Below are 22,561 nucleotides of genomic sequence, written 5' to 3'. Positions count from 1 at the left end.
ACCATGTGTCATACTGCTAGACCTGTAGCACACTGCTATCTCTGCTATAACAGTCGTAAGATTAGGTATTTATTTTCCTCATATTATCAGTGAAGAAGCAGCCTCAGAAAGGTTAAGTAATTGTCTGCTGTTGTCCAGCTAGTAAGTTGCAGAGCCAGGGTTTCAATTCAGGGCAGCTCTCTAATTTGAGAGCCCAAGTGAGGTTTCACGAGTTATCTGTACTTGGGTACATATAACACATAGAAAAATAAAAGCCGAATCAGCCTTGAATTTTTTTTTTTTTTTTTGCGGTACGCGGGCCGCTCACTGTTGTGGACTCTCCCGTTGCAGAGCATAGGCTCCGAGCACTCAGGCCCAGCGGCCATGGCTCACGGGCTCAGCCGCTCCGCGGCATGTGGGATCTTCCTGGACCGGGGCACAAACCCGTGTCCCCTGAAGCAGCAGGCAGACTCCCAAACACGGCGCCACCAGGGAAGCCCCAGCCTTGAATTTTTAATTCAGCTGCCAACTGTGTACTGCAGTTGGAGTCCATCCTGTAACTCCAGTTACTCCATCTCTTGGGAGCAACACCTGAAGGATGGCAGCAACTCAAGGTGTCACAAACTGATCAGTACAGCATGACTGAAACATAGCACATCATGAAAACTGTGCACATGTCCAGTACAGTTGACTATAGCATGTTTTTTATTGTGTAACTGACAATGACAGATAATGCATGAGGAGATTCTGATACCTGACATCTAGTTCTCACTAAAGACTTGGTGAAATTAGAGGGGTTGCCTTTTTCTGGGTCCTTTTCTCTTATTGTATGGTTTTGCAGATCTTTTTGTGCCCCACTGGGACTTAGGATGATTGTTTCCTTTTTCTCCCCCATGGCCTTTAAGACAAGTTGCAGAAAAATCTGAGTCTCTCATAATACAGATTTTAAATGACAGAATCCCCACTAATTGTATTATTGAGGATGTTCCTTTCAGTTATATCTGCAGAAAGCCTCCTCTAAATGATTATTTATGCAGAATGGGGATATTTTGGGAGGGGGTCCTGCACCTGCTTTCCATCTCTGATTAGAGGCTTGTGTATTGCAGCCCTCCTCTCCATCCTGTCAGGCACAAGGAGATGGCTGGAGGTATTTCAAGTCTAGATTTTGACAGAAAAATCAGTGTCCAGCTTATATTTCAAACTAAAAAGGAGTTCTATTCACAGATCTTTATCCATATCAAACTACCCTTTGGTTAGAACAGTTTACAGTATCGCCATCAAGAATTCATTTCATATGTACTGCTTAATTTTAAGTAGTTATAGATTAAATTAAAAAGGAGAGAAATTGATAGCTTCATGTTAACCTTTCATGGGCAAATGATTTTTATTCTACAAATATTGTTTCCTTTATGTAAATTTGATATTTAGGGGACTTGGCTGGATAGTCCTATCAATTCTGTCTTTAAATTATCTTCTAAGTCTGTAGCTTCTTTTTATACACCACCATTACTGAGTTAGTTGAGGATATAACTCTTCCTCAAGTGCAACATCTCAGTTCCCAAATTTGAACTTCCCCCTAATTTATTTTTCTGTGGTAATGTCTGAGTTAAACTGTCTATGTGACTCCTTCCTTTGCCTTTCCTGGAATCCAGTTACTCAGTTTTTCTTTTATAGTCTTTACTTTCCCTGACCTTTCCCACTGATGTTACCTTAGTCATCACTGTGCACAGGTAGGTATCCATGCACTGACTAACCTCCTAGGGGCCTGTCCTCCTCCAGTCTCCTCCCTTTTAGGCTGTCTTGCATACAAACACATGAGATGTAGTTCTGAAATACAAATCTGGTCTTGTCACTTGTTCCTTTGGTTTCCCCAGAGGCAGAATCTGAAGCAAGGAATCAAGTGCAAGTACTTAATCTGGGAGGTAAAAGAAGGGATATGGAAAGAAAGTGAGACAGGGAAGAGAAGGCAGCCAATAAAGAGTACATTATCAAACCAGTGGTCACTGTAAGCATCTGGAGCTTAATCTTCCTGGAAAAATTTTGGAAACCAGTGCAGAACACACCCCTCAGAGTTACCTCACTGGAAGGACTAGGGAATTGGAGTATTTATAAACCAAATGCTGATAGTCATTGGTAAGGGCTGTTGGTGATGATGGGGAAACAGCAATGGTAATTTCCCAGAACACTGTACCTGCCTCGGAGTCAGGCAAAGTAGCTTTTGTGGCCAGAGGAAAAGTCAGGCAAAGAAGTGCAGGTGCTGACAATCGAAAGTCAGGCTGACATATACTGGAATTATGAGGATGAGAGTATATGGATAGGGTACCAACAGCATCTACAATTCAAATAACCTCTGAAATGTCTCCCTATAGAAACCAGTCTGTATTTTTATGACATGCTAATAAGTCTTTTATAGTCTAAACCAAACATCTCCATGTGACTGTGCCCTTCATTCTACCCATGTGAATTTTCTATGGGCACAGCCTCTTATATCTCTAAGCTTTATGGAAACTGCTTCTTCTTCCTAGAGGTGTTTTCATGTTTCTCTTCTGACCGAGTACTGTCCATCCTTCAAGAACCAGTTCAAATAGTGCTTCGTCTCTGAAGCCCTCCCTTCTTTCTGCAGGCAGAAGTGGTACTTGGAATATCATTAGAGCTCAATAAACATGATGAATGGATTATAAGTGAACATGCCTCTACTACTACTGTTGAACACATTTGTTTGTATCTGTGTGTCTGTCTCCACGATAGAGTATGAAATATCAAAGGACAAGGGCCGTGTCCTATCTGTCTTACCTCTTTCACCTAGAATGCAGTGGGCATCCAATAAATGTTTGTTGAAATATTGAAATATCCCCATGTTAGAAAATATTGACTATTTGACTATTGAATAATTTGAATATTTCAATATTGAAAACATTGAAAAATATCCCCTTAAAGAAAACTAGAAATAACACAAGAACCTCTAAGTTCTTGTCATGTTTCTGTCTGCACAATTTCATGGCTGGTAGTTTTGTTGCCTCTTTTCCAAAAAGTAGGGAGGGGGAATAAAATGAACCTCAAATTCCCTTCAAATTCTAAAACGCTATACAACTTTACTTATGCCTCTGAGATAGAGCATAGAAAATACCACAGCCAATGCCTGTTATGTTTCATCGATTGGTGATAAAGTAGAAACATAGTATGGTGTTATTTTCTTGAGTTCTGGACTCTAGGTGTGTTTGTTAGTTTCCTTTGCAGCATCTGTGAAAGGCAAGGAGACATTTTAACCTGCATCTATATATTATATTAAATGAAGAAAATTATTTACAAATGCAAGATTATATTTTTTTCTCAATTTTGCTATTACATGCATTTTTCTCAGTGATTCCAAAGAGAGTAAAATAATTCAGAAGCATAAAGCGTTTTAGGGTTATTTTCATCTGGCAAACAACACAATAAAGTTCCATCTCTAAGAAAGCTGCTCAAGAGAGAGAAGGAAGCCAGTGGAGCCTAATGGAGTTGTGTTTCTACTTTTCCCACTAGAGGGAAACTATATCATTATATTATACCATGAAGACCAAATATTTGCTAAATAGAACACACTGAAATGAATATTAAAAGCAGGCTAGGTGAACACCTCACTCCAGGAACTGGCTGATTCACAAAAGAAGCAGTATAATCCTTTTAGAATATAATTCGGATCAGTTTTTACTTCTCTGTTCACATTCCTCTTGCAGTTGCTCATCACATTTAGAATGAAATCCAGACCCCTGATCATGGTTCACAAGGCCATTCCTGAATGAGCCTCTGGCTGTCTTTTCTATCTCATCTCATGCTGTTCCCTTCCTTGCTCTCTGTACCACTGTACTGCATCCACAGCATCCTTACTGATGTTCCACTGTACCCAGTGTGCTCCTGCATCAGTTTTGCACTGCCCGTGCCCTCTACCCAAGATTGCTCACTTCCCACTACATTGACCTGCACCCCTCACTTCATTCAGGTCTGTGCTTTAATGACTCCTCCCCAGAGAGGCCTTCTTCAGCTCTCATCTAAAAGAGCAGCCTGCATCCCTCTGTCTTGTTTTCTTGTATTTTCACGTCTCTTAGCAATACCTGCCGTATTCTATATTTATTTACTGTTAATGGTGTGCCTAGCCATGAGGGTAGCAACTTGTGTTACCAGTGCCTTAAACTGTGTCACTTTAGAAACATTCAAGTATTTGTTGAATGAGTAAATGAATTTTACTGTTTCTAATTCACATTCATATTTCAATCATATCCTGGCAGGATCTAGTGACCAGAGTATAGAAACCAAAGGAGAAAAATGCTTTTCTTTTTAATTTACTTAGTAACTTTGGAATTTTTTTTTCTGTAGTTCATGGTTGATAGTAATTGACTTCTTGTTAGTTTTAAGACATTTAAAACATGAAAGCACCCTTTCCATCACAAAGGCACAGAGCCAGCCAGTTTTTAAATTAATACACATTTAGCACTTACTGGCTGGAAATAGAAGTGTGGATTATATAATATGCTGTTAATTGTTCTAACAACGACTTAAAACTTTTTCTGAGATTTTTAAACTATAAACAAGGTGTGATTTCTGTTTTGAATGTTGAGAGATTCTCCTGTTATATGGACCTACTTATCCATCCACTGTCAGTAGTAATGTGGAAGTATGGTAGGCTAGTGCTGGCCCAGAGCAGTGTTGAGCTACATGGCAAAAATGTTTGGAATTCTTATATCTGCTTCCAGAAAGGTCATTTCACGCCTAGTCTGAGCGTTATCGGAAGTAATAATTTTTAGGAATCATGCCCCCTCATGAGTTTTCTGTAGTTCATCAGTCTTATGCCAGAGATAGATGACTGTTAATGTAGACTTTCTAGGAACATTAGTCATATTGGTATTAATGATATTTTACAGGTACTGAGAATAGATGAGAGTAGATTTTAAAGCACGAAATTCCAGTTTAATTAAACACACTATCCATCCTCTTGCTGTTTTCAAAAAATGTAATAAGCTGTATCATTTTTACTGTGTCAAAGTTTATTCTTGTCTCCTACACCTTAATCATTCACATTTTCGTTGTTGCATTTTTGGAATTTATGGTATTTTTAAGATGAGTTAAATAATAATTATTTTAACCCAAAATTTACATTATATATCAGGGGTTGGTAAACTTTTTTTTTTATAAAAGGCCAGATAGTAAATACTTCTGGCTTTGTGGGCCACATGGTTTCTGTTGCAGCTACTCAACTGTGCCATGGTAGTGTGAACAGTACATAAATGAATGAGCCTGGCTGTGTTCCAGTATAACTTTTTTTCAAAAACAAAAAGCAGGCCAGATTTGGTAGTTTGCCAATCCCTGTCACATATTACTATATCTCAGATTTTTCAGGGTGAAGATTGTCTCTTGAGGGTGGAAGCCATCATATAGTAGAGAATAAGGCAGATGCATCCCATAAATTCTCATTAAATTGATTTAAATAAAATAGAAGGGAATTCCCTGGTGGTCCAGTGGTTAGGACTCTGTGCTTCCACTGCAGGGGGCATGGGTTCAATTCCTGGTCGGGGATCCCACAAACCGTGCGGCGTGGGCAAAAAAAAAAAAAAAGAAATTATATAATAGTTGATCCAATAGAAAGTTATGATTTTGAATGGAAGACATCACCTCATATATAATCCAGTGTCTCCCATATAAAAATAACCACTGGATAAATACCGACTGCATTTTAGATATTTTTTTAAAAAGCACCTCCCCCTTCCCGATTAACTGGTTTCTTTTATTTTATTAAGTATAACTCATCACATTTCCCCTTTAGCCCTGCCTAAGAACTAAGGTTTAACTAAGAAGTAAGAGCTAAGTTTTGTGCCCTATTGTGGTAGACATCATTAACTTAGGTTTTCTAGTACGATTACCTCCCATGCCTTCATAGACTTAATTCTTTTTTGAAAGTAGGTGAGGAATGAATATATAATATATTTATATCTGTTATATCTAATAAGGGTGTAAGTTGGTGTGGCTTCTTGACAAAGATGACTTTTGAACCCATTTTAAAAGATGAGAGGTATGGACTGGATGAAAAGAAAAGAATAAAAATAGTTTTTGATCAGAGTAAGGACATCAAGGTAGGACTTGGAATATTGGGCTGAGTTAGATGATATTGAGAAGTGACAGCAACAAAAGCACATCTTGAATCACAGGTACACCAGTTTCATCAGTATAGATGAATTCAAAGTCCCCAATTTCTCAAGAGTATAAATAAATAACAAGGGTTTTTAGCTGCTATTTGGGGTCACTATTCTTGGGAAGCTATTTACAGGTGTTGTATAGTGAAACAGTTTAGCTAAACTAGTACTACTTGCCATAATAGTGATAATTATATATGTGTTTGTAAAGTGAGAACCATTATTTTGTATGCTCATATAAATTATATTACACTAATTATTTCATCAAATACTATTATCGTGATTTGCTAATTATTAATAGAGTAATTCTTACTGTACTGTGAAATAGTGTTAAACAGAAAAAGTTGTCAATATTTTAAAGTGTACCATCTAGAATAAGCAATGCTTCAAATTTTTTGGCTTTTTTGTTTATTTGATTAAAGTGTAATTCTCATACATATGTATATTTGTATATCATTTTATTTCCTGTAAATAACATTTTCCTAATTTTGATTTGCTTTTTTTTTAGTTGTTTTACAGGTTTGCAGCCTGGTCCTTTACCCAATCAAGTTCATTGAAACTGTGAGCTTGAAAATTTACCATGAGTTCAATTGGGGTTATGGCTTGGCCTGGGGTGCAACTATATTTTCGTTTGGGGGTGCCATCCTTTATTGCCTGAACCCTAAGAACTACGAAGACTACTACTAGAACCAATAGTCTAAAATTTAAAAAAAAATCAACCATCCAACAAAAGGATTACATCTGCATCTTTTCTAAGTCACTATTTTCTAAAACACTTGTGGAGCATCAAGCAGTTTGCTCAATTGATTTAATATCTTTTGCCTTTTGGCTGTCAACATCATAACCAGCTTTTACATCCATTTTAGGGACCTGCACAAATTAAGAGAGCTGATTAGACATAGGCAAATGCTGCAAACTTCCAATATGTTCATGTCACTTTTCTTGAGACGTGAAGGGTCTATATGACAGCAACCATTGTGAGAAACTAGTTGGAATGAGAAATGCCTGAATCTTCTATTGCCTGCAGGGGAGCAGCTGGCATAAGCAACGTTTAGAAGCTCCATTGTGCTGACAAGGATTCCTCTGTTAGAGTCCTTATCGCCTGCTTATCCCACCCAGTGACTACATTGGCCGTTGGTTATTTGCTTGAGTGAACTCTTGAAAAGTGAACTTCCCTTCAGCATCTAATGGGGGTTCTGAATGTAACTGGTTAATGATACATATTCCACCTTCAAGAATACTTGTTTTAAAGGGAGGTTATGCTTTGGCAATCAGCATCTCCCTGGGAAGGAAGTCAAGACTTGGAGACATGTGCTTTTCATTATGTGGTTAGAAATTTTGCCTCAGCCATATCTAGAATGAGGAAAAATTGAGTCTCTACTTTCCTTGGGGCAACTAGAAAGAAATATGCATGAGTTGCTTTTGTCCTAAGTACCCTTTAAATCACTTACCAAACATTACAGCAAACAGTTGTGCATATGTAACAAGCTTAAATATTTTTATAGAAGGTGAACCATTAGTATAAATGGTAATAAGTTTTTCCCTAGCCCTACACATGCATTTGCCTTTTGCACATAAAATAAATGTTTGCTCTAGTGAAGTGATTTGAACACTAACCTTGTACACGTTTTTAAGAGGCTTAGATTGGTATTCACACTTATTTACCATACAAAAGTGCATATACCCTAAAGCTTTTGCTCTATGTTCTCTACTGTTTCACTGGAAAGTGTTAATAGAATTGTATAAGAAGAAAAACTGAAATGGTGTTAATCTGAAAATTAATGATTCTTCTGTAAGCCCTGTAGTTCAAAAGAGAGTAGCAATTAGGATGATCATTTTGTTTAAAATTCATTAAAATAGAAGGCTGCCTTTTTTCCAAGTATTTTAAATGTCTTCATTAAAAAATAAAGGAATAGTGATAGATTTATATAAATGTCTAAATGTCAATAGAGGAGTAGAATTCATCTGGTTATCACCTGGTCCTCTGAAGTTAACTAATGGGCTAACTGATTTGTGCACACAATTATGATGGATTTATAGTAAGGGAATCATTTATTGACTGGTCAAATGGAAGGAACTATCAATAATAGGGAGTAAGCTTGCAACGAGTCTTACACTGCAAACTTGTGTTAATCCTGTTTAATATACAAATTTGGTTAGTTTAATTGTAAACATATTTTTATATCAAATATACAGTTCTAATATAAATAATTATTTTTGTTAACAAAGACACTATTTGGCCCTCTTGCAGAAAGAAGCATTGGAGAAATCATTTAAAATGTACCTGTGTTCTGTTATATTGCAAAATCTGTTAAGAGCAGGACCACATCAATAGTATTTAATAATTTGCTTTACCTCCCAAAGCAGAGTTCTGCTTTCAGCTTGTCTTAAGAACTGTTGCCAAAACAACAGGAAAAAAACAAAACTGTTTTATTATTCAAAGGCTTAAAAAAAACCCTCTTATCTTGTGACTTTTCTATGGAATCACAAAGTAAATTTGAAGAACCAGGCTTATTCTTATTTTAGCGATGACAGACAAAAATGATTAAATGCATCCTAGAGAGAAACCTTTATAAAAGTATATAATTCTGTATAGAATCATAAGAAACTATGAGTGGAAATTTTCCAGAAAGATATTACTATTATAGAATCTTTTGAAGCAATTTTCTTGAGAAATAGTAAAATCTGGGCCAGACTATCTTGCTGTTAATTGCGTATTATCAGAGCAGCATTAAATATTGGTATTTGTTGGAAAGGGATTTCAGCTACTAAACACTCTTTACTGGGAGAGAATCTCTTTATTCCTGAATAATGGACAAACAGTACTTTGGTGCTGACATCAGTGAGGCACTTTTCTTAGTCCTAGTAGAGGATGCAGTGTGCTGTTAGAACAATATCATATCTTGAGTCTTACAAAGTTTTCATTCTCTGTCAATATGAAAAGCTGGAAAGTGACAGAATATAGTATAAGCTAAGGCACACATATTTGCTGTTTACTGAGAAGTAGATTTCTTATATAACTTTTTTCCCCTTCCCAGTGAAGAGCCCTATGCTATATTTCTACCATCACTAATATTTGAAAGTGTTTCATTACTAACAAGTTCAATATAACATGAAAGTTGTCATTGCTCATCCAAAATACTGTTTTGTCTATCAGAATCAACACAAGTGAATTTTTCACCCACAGTAACATTATGTCTTTGCAGCTTTAGGTTTGTTTAATGTTTTCTTACAAGCCAAACTATTAACTACAATCCCATTGTTTATCTTAGAGAGAGAGAGAGAGATATACATACATACATATAGCATAAAGTACTCAGCAGGGCTAGTTATTTGGATTTCTTGCACAACAATTTAGCTTTTTGTAAGTTCAACATGTAAATTTTAAAGACATAAATATAGAGAGACCTATGTGTTTGAAATATAAATGATATATATGGATTAGCATGTACCTGTATATTATTAAACATGCAATGAACTGACTGGTAAGTGACGTCTAATTGTATGGCTAGCAATGTAATTTATTCAGACTGTATTTTTGTACAGAGCAGCGCACACTAACCTATGCCTCTGTGTCCTCTTTAATGCCTAAAACTGTGCCTAGAAATTTCATCTGTCTTAAAAAATAAAATATACTCCATGCTGTTTATGCTATTAGTTTCTCTACTGCTGTTATATATTTATTATTTTAAAATATATGACATGTTTAATACTTAAATATGAATTCATGCTATTCTGGTTATTGTTTTTTTAACAGTCCTCTGGGGGGAACCTGTTTATCACTCCAGTGGTTTTGAGTTTGCAGTTTCACGATCAGTTCTTAATTTCATGATTTTTGTAGCTGACATGAAGTTATCTATGTGGAAAAAATAAAAATAAAAGTGGCTTCACTGATGTGGTTTGACTTTGTGTCTTCTCTACTGTGTGGACTCTTTAACAGGTTTCTAAATTACATGTCTTCAGTTCATTTTCTCTTTTATAAAGTATATGTTATTTAGAAAACATAGCTTGATATGACATGTTCATTTTGTGTAAAATATTTTTAAACTATATTTTGTTTCAAATTATCTCCCAAATCCTTTCTATCTTCTGCAGCTGAGTTATATGAACAATAAAAGAAAGACTATTAAGTGTCTTTTTTAACTTTCTATCTTAAAAGGCACAGAGAAGGAGACAGAGTGTAGGCTCTCCTTTTTCCTATTGTCTAATCACACAAGTAGAAAGAGGAGTAGTGAAGGGTTTGATACTCTAATTTGGTTTTTGTTTAGTTTTCAGTAGTTGCAAGGTATGTTAAAGCAGGCTTTCCTGCATTATTTCTATTTTTTAATTAGACACTAAATTTTCAGTGTGCATATGTGTAGAAATTCATAAAGTCCAAATTTCCCATCACCCTTTGTGTATTAGATAAATGTTAAGTATACTTGGAAAGAAATATATATTAGAGCAAAAAATGCACTTGTATGATTGTCAAAAAATTTTCTGGAAGGTAGAAATAGAGCCATATATAATTGAGCAAATTTTCTTGTGTTGATAAAATCAGTTTGAATATAAAATATATATTTTTTGTCATGTCTTTCATTTCTCATGAACGCTCAAATCTTGACAGGTTCACAGTATATTTTTCTGCTGAAAAAAATATTGTAAATCATTCATAAATCTATGAGGTATTTAATATCAGATGTTTAAAAGTATGCACATTTAAGTTATGAATTCTAACATTTTCACAAATTTTCTATCGTAGAAATTTTCCTTTTCGATGACCTTATTCTAATTCGATGGAGCAGCATCATTCATTTGATGTATTATATTTTCAGTATAAGGTACTTTCATTTTCATACAGAATTCTCACAGGCAAAACACCTTTACAGTCATGTCCTGCCTGGTAATTATCCATGACCCAGTTTCTCTGAATTTGGAAGACATGGAGAGATAACTTCACTAGGATTAGACAAGGGAAAATCCATTGCCTTCAGACATTTCATTGTGAACAGGAAACAGGAAAACAATTTTAATTTGCTTTGCCATAGTGGCCATATAGTCAGTTTGTGGTTTGTTTTATTAAGTCAGGCCCATGCTTTGTCAACACAATGTTCCATTTTGGTGGTCTTTAAGTCATTTTGGTTAGAAAATTAACTGATAGCGAAATTATTTTGTATTCTGTAGAATAATCCACTGAATACCTGGATTTTTAATTTATTGGTCAAATTTTCATGTTACGACCTTCTGTTAATAGCTTTTCAGAAGTGCAACCTTAAATGAGATAAGATTAAAGGAGCAAATAAAAATGAGAATTAAGCGCTTAGTATTTTCACAGGAAGCACTAATTTATTTGAATAATTTAACTTGAATAACTTCTGTGTCAAGTATTGGGAACACAATGTCAGAGATACTTAATGTCAAAGTTAAAATCAGACTAAGTAACAAAACTCTATGAGATAAAATGCCAACAATTTTTCTGATATAAGGCAGGTTTGCAGACTGGGAAGTCCTCACATTTTTAATAACTACTAGATGTTGCCACGAGCAGACGGTCCATATATCCATACTTGGAAAATCTGTTTTCAAAGACTCACCAGCTAGGTGACTCACACATTTATATTCCAGCCGTAAGTCTAATGGTTCCAAAGTATAACTAAGAGAACAGGAGCTGAACTGTTCAAGTGGGAAGGATAATATGTGGTGTTTGTAAGCCAAGATTAACAGCATACAAAGAATGGTGTTCTTTGTAAAACTAAAGCTGTGTTGAGTGGTTCACCAGAGAAACTCAGTTTTGGCAAGCAATTATTTCCAAGTTGAATGACTTCATAGAAATAATGATTATAAAAGAAGCTTGGAACAAATACTGGAAAATCATGTCATCAAACCAGCAAAAACCTTGAATACTTCAATTTCTGCGTGTGACGTGGATTAATGAAGAAAATAGTATCTAAACTATATATATAATTTATATACTAATTTTGGCATGGGTGAGGATGTTCTGTGTGACCGGAAGGCATTTCTTATACACAGAAGAGAGACAGGCATAGACTTTAACTTCAAACACTGCATATACATGATGGTACTGAAGACGGACCCTTGGTTGCTTTGACTTTATCATCAGAAAGGTAAAATAAGAAATTAATATCATACAACCTATTTAGTTTTTTGATAAAAATGTAGTTCACAAGGAAGAGTTCAAAGAAATTGTTTTAAAACTGAACAGAAGACATTTCTGTTAAGATTATTAAGGAAGGATAAGCTGGGACAAAGTGAGAGAGTGGCATCGACATATATACACTACCAAATGTAAAATAGATAGCTAGTGGGAAGCAGCCGCATAACACAGGGAGATCAGCTCAGTGCTCTGTGACCACCTAGAGGGGTGGGATAGGGAGGGTGGGAGGGAGGGAGATGCAAGAGGGAGGGGATATGGGGATACATGTATACATATAGCTGATTCACTTTGTTATAAAGCAGAAACTAGCACAACATTGTAAAGCAATTATAGTCCAACAAAGATGTTAAAAAAAAATCCAACAACAACAAAAGATGATTATGAACGGGGAATTAAATTATTAAGGGTTAAATGGAGGAGAAACACTGCTTCGCTGGCCTCTGATACTGTGTGTTAACTGAAAATACAGATAATGCTATCATGCTTGGCAGCCTCTCTCTGGGAAACTTGTGGATCAAAGCATTTTTGGAGAGTAAGTTCCCCTTTGTGGCCATTTCACTGCTCAGTGGTAATGTGGCAATTCCTGACATCAAGAACAAGTTTTACCATTTTTAACTTGTAGGTGATTCATCTTAAACATTATCTAGCCATTATGGTTGTGTCATTTATTTGAGCCATGGTGTGTCTGAAAGAAGCAAAATGAGATATTGTAATAAAACATTTAACACTAATGATCATGTAAAGTATATTTTTTAAAAAATTTACTGAAGTATAGTTGATTTATAATGTGTTAATTTCTACTGTACAGCAAAGTGATTCAGTTATACATATATACATTCTTTTTCATATTCTTTTCCATTATGGTTTATCATAGGATATTGTATATAGTTCCCTGTGCTGTACAGTAGGAATGAAAAGTATGTTTCTCATTCAACTCCAAGCTATGGGTGCTGTTCACTGTTGGAACAAATTTGGCATAAATTTGATATAATACAGAAATCTATATGGAGGCATAATGTTTCATATAAAATTTCCAGTTATATTTTCTGAAGACCTTGATATTTTTAAATGCTTCTTAATGAAGCAGAATTCTGGAAAATCCATTCTTGGAATATTTCTTTGCAAACCTCAATATTTAGCATATCCTTCCAGACAACTTTAAAGACATGGAATGCTGTGAGTTTCTTTCCCGCATTCTTTTCAGGCATGGATAAAATTATTTTTCCCCATTTGTATCAGAAAGTCAATAAATATTAGTACATATTTGGGCAGGTATTTGAACTTTAGGAAGTTCAAGTATGAGCCTAAACACATCAACATCCTCCTGCTGCTGCTAACTGCATGACATGTTTGAATCACAAATGCTCTAAAAGTTGAGGCAACAATTAAGACTTCTTACGCCCATTCAAATCAAAAGCAGTGTTTGACTTCAGTTAGGCTTGTTGGACTACTATGCTCTCTGGATGGGGAAAACACATGTGACATGCTCTTCCTAAAGTGAGGCTCGTATTGATTTACGAGTATAAATATGTACAAATTTTGTGCATTTTTATATTTAGAATGGTTTGCATATATGTTTTTTATTTTGGAACCAGAGCATTTTTAGAATTATTTACAATCTATGTAATACAAAGTTAAAGTGAGCATAAAGATTGGAGAAAAATATATACAGGACAAGGAGATCTAACAGTTGGATCTTCCAAGTTTTATCATTTAGTCATAACTATGTGGTATAAGACTGTGCAGTTATGAGAGTAGAAACCTGACAGGTTGATGTAATTGATTAGCTCTGGAGTCTAGGCTTCACCCATAATGATTTTTCTGAGAACAGTAGAGGACTTGGCAGGCAGCCATATTTGCACCACATGACCCTGCACCCCTGGTCAGAGGTGATTACATACAGCAGAGATGGTTCCTGCCTTAAGCTAGTCCCCTCTGTTTCCCTTGCCTATTGATTTGGAATTGGTCTCTGCATGTAGCTAGTAATAAAATGCATAAACTATGGAGTTTGGGGGTACGTGCAGGGAGGCAAAGAAAAACTGCAGAGAATAAAGGAATGAAATAGATATGCAGAGAGAAGCAGTCAAGAGGGACCCTGTAAGACGCAGAGAGAATAACAGTGGGTGGTCCCAGTTCTTAGTAAGGTCAAGCTTCCTTGTGTTCCCTGAAATACTCCTGTGTCCTTCCAATAATTTCCTGTTTTGATTAAACTAGTTTTAGTTGGAGCCAATAGAACCTTTTGTTAGACAAAGCACCCTTTGTTAGAGGATTCAATATTCAGGTTGTGCTAAATCTCCAAAAAAGAATTGGGAAGTACATGAAGATTTCTTGACATACTTCCTATCCCACCCCAGCATGCCTAACACTCCTATTTCCCCATCAGAATTGCTCCCAGTTCTCTCATTCACAGTAAAATATAACGAAGTGAAAATATTTTAGTGTAAACACTCCCTTCTGTGTGTATATTTTTCCCAGGATCAAAGTCATATGCTAAGGGGGAAAGATCAATAATTATTAGATGGCATGAAAACTGTCCTGGAATCTCTGAAGCCACTCATGGTAATTTCTCCCCCATCTTACATCACAAATGCACTGGCAATCTACCTTAGCCCATAAGAGCTGTCGTGCTGCACAACTCCAGACAGCACCATTCACATGCATTCTCCAAGAATGCTGGTCCTGCTGATTTTGCCTGTTTCTTTGCACTTACGGCTTCTCTTGAGCATTTCAGAGTAATATCTCACACACACAATACTATCAACCAAGGTTTCTATTGCCTCCGCTCTGGTGCTTTTTTGGCTCAGGTGAATCAGGACCAATTAGAATCAAGCATGCTGGAGTGTACACATTAATTGTATTTGGTAGAAGAGTCTACTCATCCAACTCTTCTGGACACCTGATCTGTATGGCTGCTTAAGCAAGTCAACCTAACAGTTCCAGTTATTTTTGGATCATCCTTTGGCTAAAATGGTGGCTCCACATATGAAAAAGCAGTTATACACAAGCACAGACAACTGAGCCCAAGGTCAAGGACTTAATCTCCTCCACATTTGTGTTCCAACTCAACCTAGGATTAAACAAGAGGTGGGAAGAAACCCTCCCTCCTGCTTCTTGCTATTGCATCCTCCTAAAGGCAAATGTGTGTGTGTGTGTGTGTGTGTGTGTGTGTGTGTGTGTGTGTGTGTGTTTTTAAAGAAAAGATCATTACTTGTTCATGAAAATTCACTGATGTAATATGTATTTCAATATCAGATGCACTGTGACAGATAAATATCTTCAAAAAGAGGATTATTCTTTCTTGTGATGAGACCAAAATATTTAGGTGTTTAAATAATATGCTAGCATGATTTTTTCTTAGTTCTTAGAGCAAAGTGTTATAGGCAGTCAAATTATCTGTCATCTCCACAGTTTTCATCCAGGGGCTAAGTCATCCACTTTCAGAGTTTTTTTTTTCCCTATTTAATTTCAAAACAAAGTTCTATTGATTGATGTGGATTTTAGCTTTCACATTTTTCTGTGATTTTGTATGACAGCAGGTGGCCTCGAGCCCTTAAGACAAACTGATTCATCACCAGAAGCATCCACTGGTATAACACAGGATCCTTGCTTTTTGTGAACAATACCTTCAAATTGTCCAGAGAAGCCACATGCACACAGAACATAAAACAAAAGAGTGGTTCTGACAACTGGTACTACTGAAAGAAAGGTCACTTAAGACTTAATTGATAGAACACTCCAGAGATACGGTGTGACTTCTAGACCATTTGAGTTGTTTTAGTATTTGATATCACTAAATATTCTGCATCATTATTTTCTCACTTGTTTAATTTTCTCAGGCCTTTAAAGACCCTCAAACACATTTAACAAAAAGTCCAGTCCTTTAGCACATTCTTTTTTCCTGTGGCCTGAGCAGCAAAAGCCATTTGTTTTTGAAATACCAGGCAACTGTCACATATCCTGGGTCAAGGGAAAGTGCATGCCTTGTTATTTCCATTCTTATTTGGATCTAACAATGCAAGGCAAAATAATTTTGCATTCCTGACTCCTTCATCAGGAAAGTGACATAAGAATCTGCAGAACAAACATAGCATGAGGCATTTAGGAGTGCTGTATTTTACACACTATATTTAAATGCTGCAGGAATAAGAATAGAGTCTTAAAAATACATCCGGTCAGGACTTGCTTCCTCCTTTCTCCATTCTTTAAATGCAAACGCATGCATATTGACAGCTCTCAGAAAAATAGCCCTAATGAGAATTTCTCCCTTTCCCAAGGGGTGCCCTCTGCCACGATCTATTTATGGAATAATAGCGGGCTCCCTACTTCATTCTCACATTGTACGTTTAAAAGAGCAATTTCCATTTTTGAAGTATTGCTAAAAGGAAAGAAGTCATCTTTTATCACAGTCAGGAAAGGTCGGCAAGTCAGTAATCCTCCATTCACTTACTGACAGAAATATCCTCTTTCCTTCCACAGCAGACCAGAAAAGTGATTTATTTGAGATTGGCATTAATACATAAAATGGCCAGTGCACCTAGCTATGCCTGGGCAATCCCTTACATGGTCCAGAGGCAAAGTTCTTTTATTACCTGCTAAGGCTATGAATTGAATCTGTTGGAGCAAGTATTGTAGATAGGAGTCCCAATCCCCTCCCAAGCACTCTTCCATAATATCTAATCCTGACAAAGCTGAAATATTTTCATAATGAAGACCAACAAAGAAGCTTTCTTTGATTCTGTGCCCAGATGTTTACTTTTACTTTGCATTCAGGTGCACACAGACACACACACATACACACACAGACACATGGACACAGACACACACACACACCCTATTTATGGAAGTTTTGTTTGTTTCTTGCTAACCTCATGTTGTTTTTCAGCCCTCCAAACTAAGTTTTATTGCATCTTTAATATGGGCCCAAAACGTACAAGGCAATGGGACATTACTAAAGGTATAATTTGAGACTTCATGGGTCTTATAATTCAAGTAGGGAACACAAAGTGTGCACATAGAAACAATAATTCTGCCTCACATGGTGATATGATTTACAGTTCTCAAAGTAAGTTCATTAATTTTAATTGCAACCTAATATTTTACTAACAATATAGAGTATGTAGCAAGATTTTGACCAAAATTAAAATGTGGTTAAACAGAATGATACATGGAAGAATCAGTCTGGGTTTTTCTGTGCACTTGTAGACTAAATATTTTCTTTTGCAAAAAAAGAAAATCTCTCTACCTGTATAATCTAAAATACCAGGGATTGTAAGAATTTATGTACTTTAATAAGAAAGGAAAAAACACAACCAAGTTTGGGTGGAGGCATGGTCTAACAGGAGTCCTTTGAATAAAACTGGGTCACCAAAGGCTATATTAGTTTCAGTTTAAAACTAGGCTACTCAATACAGTGGCCACAGAGAAAAGAACAGCAAGGGAAGCTTAATATCTCAATCTTGGCACTGGGTGGAGAATTTGAACAACTAGTTGGTACTCATGCAAGTTTGAGGTCTGAATTCACAATTCCAGTGTGGTCCAAAGAACTTCAAGCAGAGAATTTAATTTAAAATGGTCTCAGGTGGGTAGTGCCGGAAGTTGGCTGGCAAAAGTAAGTGAAAATCCTCTCTGGAAGACCTTAACTTTGATCCAGGCTGACAAAGATTGAGGATGCAGTTGATTATAAGATGGACCTTGATTTCACAGGTGTGACAAAATATGTTTTAGGATTAAGGAAATATGGTTATTACTTATTTGTGATTAAAAGACTTTCACTTCAGAATTAGCTCTTAGTTATGATTAAAATATCTGAGATTTAAGAAGAGTTACTTGTCATATGTCATAGTCATTATTTTTCAGTTTCTTTACTTTTTGGAGACTTATCTATATATCTTCTGAAATATGTTTCCAGCCTAGCAATTCCAGGCTAATATGTCACTTATTTACAAAATAATAATGGTGACAAATATTAGAGAAGACTTTAAGCAGTTTATTTGAAAGATCTGCTCTATAAAAAAGCACCCATTAAAAAAAGTATGATGCTTAATGGCAGCTTAGGCTAAAGGAATGGAAATGAACCAGAAGATGATCTTATAGGGGTGCTTCCAAACATGACATTCTAATTATAATTGCTTGTTTGTTTGCTTAATCTTTTTTATTGTCAAATAAAATACACACAAAAATGTACAAATACGTATGTAGAGCTCAGTAATTTATCACGGAGAGAACAACCATATAATCATAACCAAGATCAAAAACCAGAATTGCCAACATTTCAGAGATCTTTCATGCTCCTCTCATCACTGTCCCCTGAGTTCCTCCACCCTAGAGACAATCATTTCTTGTGCCTTTTTTTTTAAAGTAGCTTGACCACCTAACGACTCATTCCTATATAGTTTTATTTAGTCTGATTTCTGAACTCAGGAAAGTGAACTTATGCAGTATTTGCTTTGTTTCTGTCTTATTTTGCTCAACACTGTGTTCTTGATATTTGTTCAAATTGTTGCATGTAAGCTGTACTTTGTTCAACTCATTGTTGTATAATATTCCATTATATGAAGATGCCACAATTTATTTATCCATTATACATAAATGGATATATAGCTGGACAAATAGTTTGCTCTCAGTTTGGACTATTACAAATATTTTGGTATGATTATTCTTGTACAGGCCTCTTGATAAAACTGTGCACATAATTCTGTTGTGTATTTATAACTTGGAACATAATTGATGGGTTATAGGGAATTCACATGTTCAACTTAATAAGTACTTCCAAGCAGTTTTCCAAAGCAGTGGTATCAATTTCCATGCCCAGCTGCCACATAATAGAGTGCCAATTTTTTTTTTCAGATTTTTTTTTTAGTCATCTAGCCTGTAGAAAACTTCTTCAATGACTTTTAAGAATACATAAAAAAAAAAAAGAATACATAAAAATTTGCAAATAGCACTGCAGGATTATGGTGTCAGGATTCAAAACTATTGACAGGCTAGGACAATGAAGCAGTGACAATAAGGTAAAATTAAGCAGGAACTATACAAAGCTACATCTTCTGAGCAAGCACAATATAAAGAGACTAAGTATTACAGAATTTTACATGAAAAAGATGGTGGGATCTTATGAAGGTGTAGTTGTCAGGAAAAAATAAGTGCTATCCAAATCTACATCAAGCGCAATCAGTTTTCTCTTAGCAGAATTGTGTATGTCCTAGGAGTCATCATTTTTCTCCCTAGATGTTTGTTAGTTAATGAATAAGTGAATAAATGAATGACTGAATGGTTTGTTTTCAAAGCTGAATACTAGAGAAAGTAAAGACACTCAAGAGCAAAACTCTTCTGAGTGTTCTTTCTCTTTTCCCTCTAAATTTCCTTTTTATTCAAAGAAGGACCAAGAAAATTAGATGATAATCATCAAAGGAGAAGAAAATGATTAAAATAAGAGCCAGTTAAATCAAACCTAGGATTTTGGGGAGATATTTATGAAACAACAGGTTTTGTATAAATCATTTAAGTCTTAGTTATGCTTTCCAAAGCAGAACTCTTTTCCTATTGTTTAATCCATTTCTTTGGGGTTTCCTTTTATTTTTCTTCTCTTTTCTTCTATTAAGTTCATTTTTTTCTTTCTCTTTTTTTAAAAGTGTCATCTCTGTGTTTTATAAAAAGAGGAATACTGCAGACAAAAGCCTTCCAAATCAAGAAGTCCCTCTTCGGGTCATGCCTTACTCAGCTTAGGTGCACACTTCTATGCAGAGTCCTGTTTCCCTTCAGTTCTCCCCATTATTCATTTCACCCAGTGCAGCATCTAGTTTTATTTTATTTTTGAAGAAAATAATAACTTTGGGGGGTTCAATATATGTAAAAATGAAAAATTAATCGAATTTTTAAAATTCATGCCCATAGAAAATATTCCATGTAAATAAAGTCACACCTCATGAACTTAATGCCTATTAACATCTCCAGACTTTTCTTTTTTATGTTTATTCCAATTTCTAGGCATAATCATCTTGTTTTGCACCATTTATACTTGCATGCATCCTCGAAGCTGAGGAATAAATGCCCTGTTTCATTGCTATTTCCCTAGGTTTTTTGGTTCAGTGGTCTGATGTGTATAACGCTTCATAAAATTAAGAAATATCTTATTAATGCCTTCATTTCCCCTTCAGGATTTTTGTCTGTGTGATCTATGCTACAGATTACATTTACTGTAAACTTAATCTATTATTAATGACACTTGCCACGAAAACGGTGGCTTTATTTTTCTGTTTACTTGGTAGTTGCCTAGCAAATAGCAGCGGTCTATCACTGATTCAGAAAGAAGGTGGCATGTTAAATTTCACCATTTATCAGTTTTTCCTATGTAACTGGCATATCAAAGAACAGTGCATTTTAAATCAGCTAGTACTTGCCTGGGGTTTTTAAAATTTTTTTATGAGACAAAGGAAAACTTAGCTGGAATTTTACAGCATCTTTTGCAGTTTCATAATAATGACTTATATTTTTAGTGTGCTTTAACACTGACAAAGCACTTTCAAAAAATAATCTCATTTCATCTTTACAAGAACAAAGCTGTTCTGTGTACTGGTTGGAATATGTCCTCTGGAGTGAGGCTCCCTAATTTCAAACCCTTCTTCTGTCATTTACTGTCTGTTAATATGACCCAAGACAGTTTACTGAACTTTTCTCTGGGTCACAGTGTCTCCTTTTGTTCAGTGAGATGATAATAGTGCCGATAGTCTAGACTAGAATAACTGGGTGACCTTGACTCTGTTCTAGATATGTCTCACTCTCCAGGAGTCTGTCCTGGACATGTTCTCACGGCAAAAGAGGGAAGCCCTGTTGCTAAAGTTAATTGCAAGCCTCTGTTTGCTCACCCATGCTGACATCCCACTGGCAAAATAAGTAAAGTTGTTGGACCCAGACTCAAGAGACAGGAAAGGTCAGCCCACTTGTGATGGGAGGACACTAAAGATGTATATTACAAAGGGCACAAATACAGGGAAGGGTAAAAAATTGAAGCCATCATTATAATCTACTATAACATGTAAAACATAGCAAAGAGCATATAAGACAGAGGATTCAATAAATGTGAAGCTATTACTATTAAGTTGATCTAAATGCAATTATCATTTTTGTAGATAAAAATGATCAATATCAGCAATTTTATATGATTCAACCTCAAATTACTATGACAAGATCCTGTAAAAGGGAATTATCATCTATAATTTTCAGTAGAAGAAACTGAAGCCTAATTAATTTTCAAAGTTAATCAGCTAGTAAATTTAGCTTTTTATTTCAATGTAGTCTTCTGAATTTAGTTGTCTTCTTTTATATTACAGCTGCATTTTGAGATGCTTGGTGATAGATAAATAATTCTGTGACATGACTTTATATATAACACAGAGACATAATTTCCCAACTCTTTATCCTCATAAACCTCACGCACTGCCAGTGAGTACTGATATCTGAAACACCTGGTCTTCTGCCAACACTAACCCCAGAGCATTCCATCTCCTGGTTACTAGCTCCTAGAAATAGAAATGAAGCTGGTAGTAGCTAAATGCTATATTAGTACTCTCAGAAAAGCCATCTCAAAAGCACTTTAGAATTTCTGAGTTATAGCAAAATACATTATTTCATGCTCATCTTGCTTGTATTTTCCTAAACACAGTGGCCATGGTATTTTTTCACATATATTTTGTATTCATATATCATTATATTTGAGCCAGTTAAACAGATATATTATGTACAAATATACATTTGGGTTATTTTTACATATGTGCCTATTACATATTTAACACTAAACTGTGCATCACAATGTTTCTAGAGATGTTCCATATATTGTCTTTCAGATGGCCTCTACTCAATCTATTGACTAGATTAGTAAATAGCCATATGGTTACAATACAACTGATTTCCCTATGTGTGTTCAGGTGAGTCAGTTAAATGAACATCAAAATGAAATTATTTCTCCAATTACAAATAATGTTTCATATAGCTCAGAAGGTGAGAATATTTACAAAGAGCAATAAACTATTGAAGCTACTCATTATCATATATTGCTGCTAAATTCAGTCTCCTTACCTGTTAGCTAGTATCTTATTTACAGTAGACCCAATTTCATCCCCCCTACTTATTTCCACTAAGGTCAGGAGTATCAAAGGACTCTTTGTTCTCTGAAAAACTGATCATTTTGAGACTGCAGAACTCTGTTACTTAATGCTTTTGAAATTGAATGATTGCATTTTGTTGGTGCTGTCAAATCAGGAAGGAC

General features: G+C 35.6%; 1 protein-coding gene across 1 annotated transcript in view; it reads left to right on the top strand.

Annotated features, from left to right (window-relative positions):
* Positions 1-10,037, top strand: part of TMEM47 (transmembrane protein 47) — a 29,996-nt gene extending 19,959 nt beyond the window's left edge. The window contains exon 4 of the mRNA XM_024765451.1: positions 6,652-10,037. Coding sequence (XP_024621219.1) covers positions 6,652-6,830 — 179 coding nt within the window. The 3' untranslated portion in view covers positions 6,831-10,037. The remainder of the gene's footprint in view (positions 1-6,651) is intronic.
* The last annotated feature ends 12,524 nt before the right edge of the window (positions 10,038-22,561 follow it).

This window comes from Neophocaena asiaeorientalis, unplaced genomic scaffold (genome assembly GCF_003031525.2).
Source record: "Neophocaena asiaeorientalis asiaeorientalis breed wild unplaced genomic scaffold, Neophocaena_asiaeorientalis_V1.1 scaffold361, whole genome shotgun sequence".
Lineage (NCBI taxonomy): Eukaryota > Metazoa > Chordata > Mammalia > Artiodactyla > Phocoenidae > Neophocaena > Neophocaena asiaeorientalis.
This window is presented reverse-complemented; position numbering and strand designations above follow the sequence as displayed.